This window comes from Pinus tabuliformis, chromosome X (assembly GCF_031772625.1).
Source record: "Pinus tabuliformis cultivar Carrire ecotype Pingquan chromosome X, CPIR1, whole genome shotgun sequence".
NCBI classification, from domain to species: domain Eukaryota; kingdom Viridiplantae; phylum Streptophyta; class Pinopsida; order Pinales; family Pinaceae; genus Pinus; species Pinus tabuliformis.
The window spans coordinates 464,566,054-464,571,006 of NC_142308.1; the positions used below are offsets into that span (position 1 = coordinate 464,566,054).

The 4,953-nt window shown below is 39.1% G+C and overlaps 1 protein-coding gene across 1 annotated transcript; it reads left to right on the forward strand.

The window, feature by feature from the left end:
* Positions 1–1,725: 1,725 nt before the first annotated feature.
* LOC149140656 (endoglucanase 1-like) lies at positions 1,726–4,547 on the forward strand. The gene is made up of 8 exons (XM_089453201.1): positions 1,726–2,038; positions 2,170–2,376; positions 2,558–2,758; positions 2,838–2,930; positions 3,021–3,182; positions 3,299–3,410; positions 3,549–3,712; positions 3,812–4,547. The coding sequence occupies exons 1-8, from the start codon at positions 1,775–1,777 to the stop codon at positions 4,145–4,147; spliced, it is 1,539 nt and encodes a 512-aa protein (XP_089309327.1). The 5' UTR covers positions 1,726–1,774; the 3' UTR covers positions 4,148–4,547.
* The last annotated feature ends 406 nt before the right edge of the window (positions 4,548–4,953 follow it).

Consider the following 4,953-nt stretch of genomic DNA (forward strand, 5'->3'; position numbering starts at 1 on the left):
AATCATGAGAAATTAGTAGTTACCACTATCTCTCATGGAAATGGTCATAGATGGATGACTTACTTAAAACAGTTGAATACCAAAAAAAATAATATCTAACCACTAATCTATTTGGTTCAAATTAGCATTATTAATTAAATAAGTATTGCGTTATTCGAAGTGCTCTTTAACGGATGAGTTGATCTTTAAAAAGGTACAGATACATCTATAATGTTATTTCAACAATAATATCAAATAATGAACCAACTAGTTGTAAGTAGAACTTCGGCGAAAATCACATGAGGAAAGATCTTTGTCGACGCGTTTCGAACCAACCAGTGTGGTTCATCGTCAGGACAAGTTGAAGAAACAAATCCAGCTTAGCATGTTAAATAGTCTGAGCAGAGACTCCAACGGCTAAATCGACCAACGACTAATTTTGACCTACGGACCCAGGTCAAATTACTATTCATTAATTTAATATTATTATTATTTTTAATATTAATACATAAAATATTTTTAATGGTTAGTTTTAAAAAATTAATTAATTTATATATATATATATATATATATATATATATTAAAGTTATAATATTAGGTTATTAATATAAAAGTTAGGATTCAAAGTAAATAAAATACTATTAGTGGTTAGTTTAAGAAGATAATTCACTTATTTATTTAAATTATTCACTAATTATAGTTAATATAAAACATATATATTAATAATACATATATATATTTCAATTATATATATAATGAACCAACTATTTTTCCATTAATTTTTACAATCTATCTCTTGCGAAGTTTTTACAATATCCTCTCATTAAGTTTGATTAAATCTTTGCTTTTGGATTTGCGAAAATGCTTTGAACCTATCACGATCCTGTCATGTATGGAAATCTGTGTGCGCCATTCCTGCTCTAAGGACAAACAAGCATGGTGCAGTCCTACTTCGCATATAGTTGATAGCCATGTGCATGGGCGATACAAACTACGAACGTCTCAGTTTTTTTTATGTCTCCATCCTTTCTTTTGCCCTAAAATTCTCTGATTATTTTCATTACTGTCTCCCACTTTCACGCTATAATTTCCTAAATTACTGCTCAAGTGTCCTTTAAACCCGTGCTTATCATCTGGCCTTCAATTCATTTTTCATCCTTTGTGCGTCACCGCATCCATCATCTTTCATGTGTGCACCAGACAAGCATGGCGCCGTCCTACTCCGCATATAGCTGATATTTAGCTGTGTATAGAAATCACAACATGAGCTTGACAAAGAAACAATATAGCCATGTGCACGGGCGATACAAACGTCATTAGTGTCACCCACTTTCACGCCATAATTTCGTAAATTACTGCTTATCATCTGACCTTCAATTCCTTTGACCTCTCCCAAAGAACAAAGAACAAAGAACAATCTACGTTCTTCGCCTTAGTGCAATTGTCCCAAACGGTTATATTTACTCAGCTACGGGTTTTTCACAAGATTTCCAAGATGAGCGCCACATTTTCTGAATTTCCGGGAGTGTGGTGTACCGTGCACTCTTTGTTTTCACGTTCCCGCGCCGCCGTTTCGAAAGAAAAAGACTGTACGGTGGAATTGTTTGTCAATGGGTGGCCCTATTTACATTCCCGCTGCTCCTTGATATGCGGAGTGACTTTATCGTCAATCCTTGAACTTTATTGATTCAAATTTCTATAAATTCACCTTTCTCCTCCTTCCCGCTGCATAACTGCCCATGTGTAGCAAGGGAGCAACCCATTTGACATTGTGGCGGTTGTAGTTACTTGAGAAATGGAGCTGGGGAGTGAAGCTTGTGCATCTTCTTTGCTAGCATTCATTTTAGGTTTACTATTGATGGCAATGGCGACACCAGTAGAAGCCGCCGCACATTATACATATTATGGGGGACGTGCATCCTCTATGTCTCAGAACTATAAAGATGCTCTCACCAAATCCATTCTTTTCTTCGAAGGTCAGAGATCTGGCAAGCTTCCTCCCAACCAGCGGATGAGATGGCGAGGAGATTCCGCCCGTTCGGATGGATCTGCAGTAAACGTATATTCAGTCATCCCTTCACCTGCACGCATTAAACAGTTTTCTAATCTGGATTCAATATTGGCATCTGGATGAGCTGTGTTGATGGTTTCCTCGTTTAACATTTGATTTCATATTAAATTGCATTGCAGGTGGATTTGACGGGAGGATATTACGACGCAGGAGACAATGTGAAGTTCGGTTTGCCAATGGCTTTCACGACTACCATGCTGTCATGGAGCGTTTTGGAATTCGGAGAGTACATGGGAGATGACCTCGACCATGCAAAAACTGCCATCCGTTGGGCCACAGATTACCTACTTAAAGCCGCTGCACATCCCGGTGTTCTTTACGTGCAGGTAATGCATATATTCTTTTTACGATACAAAGAGAGGAGTCATGTAGCATGTACTATGGAATATATTGACAGACACTGTAGCAGGTACTATGGAATTAGGTAGATATTGACTGACACTGCAGAATGTAATATGGAATAATGGATATACACATATTGATACATGATGAATGGTGCAAGTACAGGTAGCTGATCCGAATATGGATCACAAGTGCTGGGAGAGGCCCGAAGACATGGACACACCCCGCAATGTCTATAAAATAGATGCTGAACATCCAGGCTCTGACGTTGCCGCAGAAACGGCTGCAGCTCTTGCAGCTGCGTCATTGGTATTCAGCACAACGGACCGTACTTATTCTCAGCTTCTCCTTCAAACTGCAACGCAGGTATAATAACAACGATTGAAAGAGCTCAAATTCTCATCTTTTCATTCACCTCACCGTCTTTGTTGTTTGTTGAGACAAGGTATTTGATTTCGCGGATAAACACAGAGGCGCTTACAGTGACTCCCTCCAGTCCGAAGTGTGCCCATTCTATTGCTCTTACTCGGGATATCATGTGAGTGCTCCATCTATCTATCGACAATATATATGAAGTAATAGAGAATAATAATATGATCCTCACGACATCGTAATCTTTTGCTTGCAGGACGAATTACTGTGGGGAGCAGCATGGTTGCAAAAAGCGTCAGGCAGTGCATCATATCTCACCTACATCCAATCAAATGGCCAGACTTTTGGCGCGGACGACAACGTCAATTTATTGAGCTGGGACGAAAAGCATGCAGGAACCAGAGTTCTTTTGGCTAAGGTTAAATTATGCACCAAACTACAGTCATGCTCCTAACTATATTGGATTAAGCACGCATCATTATATCTGTTTCAGCAATTTTGTTGTTCACCCCAAATGTTGCCTTCGGTGCGCAGGAAGTTCTGTCAGAAAATTCCAAGTCTCTTGAGGAATACAAGGGCCATGCTGACAACTTCATTTGCTCTCTCTTGCCCGGAACACCATCCTCTCAGGCGCAGTACACACCAGGTTAATCTTCATGAGAATCCACAATACTGACTTTATAAATTTTATAGTTTTATCTAGCCGGGGCTGAGCGTACCATATTTGTTTTGTTTGGCCGATGATTAAAGTCTAGGCTAACTTATTTGATTTGAGATTTTGCAGGGGGGCTGCTCTTCGACATGAGTGATAGTAATTTGCAATATGTGACGTCCACAACTTTCCTGCTTTTTACTTATGCAAAATACTTGAGCGTTTCCAACCAAGTGGTGAGATGCGGGAACATCATAGCTACTCCAACCCGGATACGTACTCTTGCGAAAAGACAGGTACAAAAACTGACTACTGCTTTTTTATGCCTTTGGGGCGCAGACGGTGCTTTTAGGCGTACCCGTGATCGTTATCTTCTAAATTATATTTCTTTACAGGTGGACTATATACTGGGAGACAACCCTCTGGGAATGTCATACATGGTGGGCTACGGCGCCAAGTTTCCAGAACGTATACATCACAGGGGTTCGTCGTTGCCTTCCATATACAACCATCCCCAAAAGATTTCCTGCAACGATGGCTTCCAGTCGTTGTATAGCATCGGTCCCAACCCAAACATTCTTGTTGGTGCTGTAGTTGGAGGACCCGACAACAATGACCGCTTTTCCGACGAGCGCAACGACTATGCGCACTCTGAACCCACCACTTATATCAATGCTCCATTCGTTGGTTGCCTCGCCTATTTGGCACAGTTCGGATCTTCGTTTTATTAGCTACAGAATTTTATACTCCCGTCATATTGCCATATTGTTCCACTGCTCAGTAACAATATCCTCCTATAAGGTCGTAATTTCTCTATGTGCTTCTGCACATATAAAAATTTTCGCTCTTTGCACCTGTTTTTTCTTTGCTTTCTTCTGGCAGGATGAAGGTGATCTCCATCTTTACCTTCACTAATATGTGCTTCTGCACATATAAAATTTTTCGCTCTTTGCACCTGTTTTTTCTTTCCTTTCTTCTGGCAGGATGAAGGTGATCTCCATCTTTACCTTCACCTATTAGTTGTAGTAAAAAATGGTTTGACCTACAAGTCGGTGGATCCAATTTACAGTCCTTCAGTTTCATGTAATCTCACACTTATATTTGCAGTCATATTTGCAAAGTTTCTATGAACTTACGTTTAATTATATACACATGGTGGAGATTTCAGTATTTCTTTCAATTCCATCTCGCACTTATATTTGGTGTCATATTTGCAAAGTTTCTATGAACTTACGTTTAATTATATCCACATGGTGGAGATTTCACTATTTCTTTCAATTCCTTTGCTATGTACATTTCAAAACAGGACTCACATAATTACAGCAACTTCGAATTTATAAAGGGTTTCTAAATATACATACATCATCATTTAGATAAAAAAAAATTGCCTTCATGTGAAGGATCATCACTGCCATTACACTCACCACAAAGCCATTGGATATAATAGAGTGAAAATTTGATAAAATCAACTTGAACTTCCTGGAATGTTATTTCAACTTCTTGCAATGTTAACTACCCTTCCCCTTATTCTTTTGCT

Bases quoted from the DNA above. Each gene is read 5' to 3' on its own strand.
- LOC149140656 (XM_089453201.1), top strand. From the start codon at position 1,775: ATGGAGCTGGGGAGTGAAGCTTGTGCATCTTCTTTGCTAGCATTCATT. The intron at 2,931-3,020 runs GTGAGTGCTCCA...TTTTGCTTGCAG, and splicing joins GCTCTTACTCGGGATATCAT to GACGAATTACTGTGGGGAGC. The intron at 3,713-3,811 runs GTACAAAAACTG...ATTTCTTTACAG, and splicing joins GTACTCTTGCGAAAAGACAG to GTGGACTATATACTGGGAGA.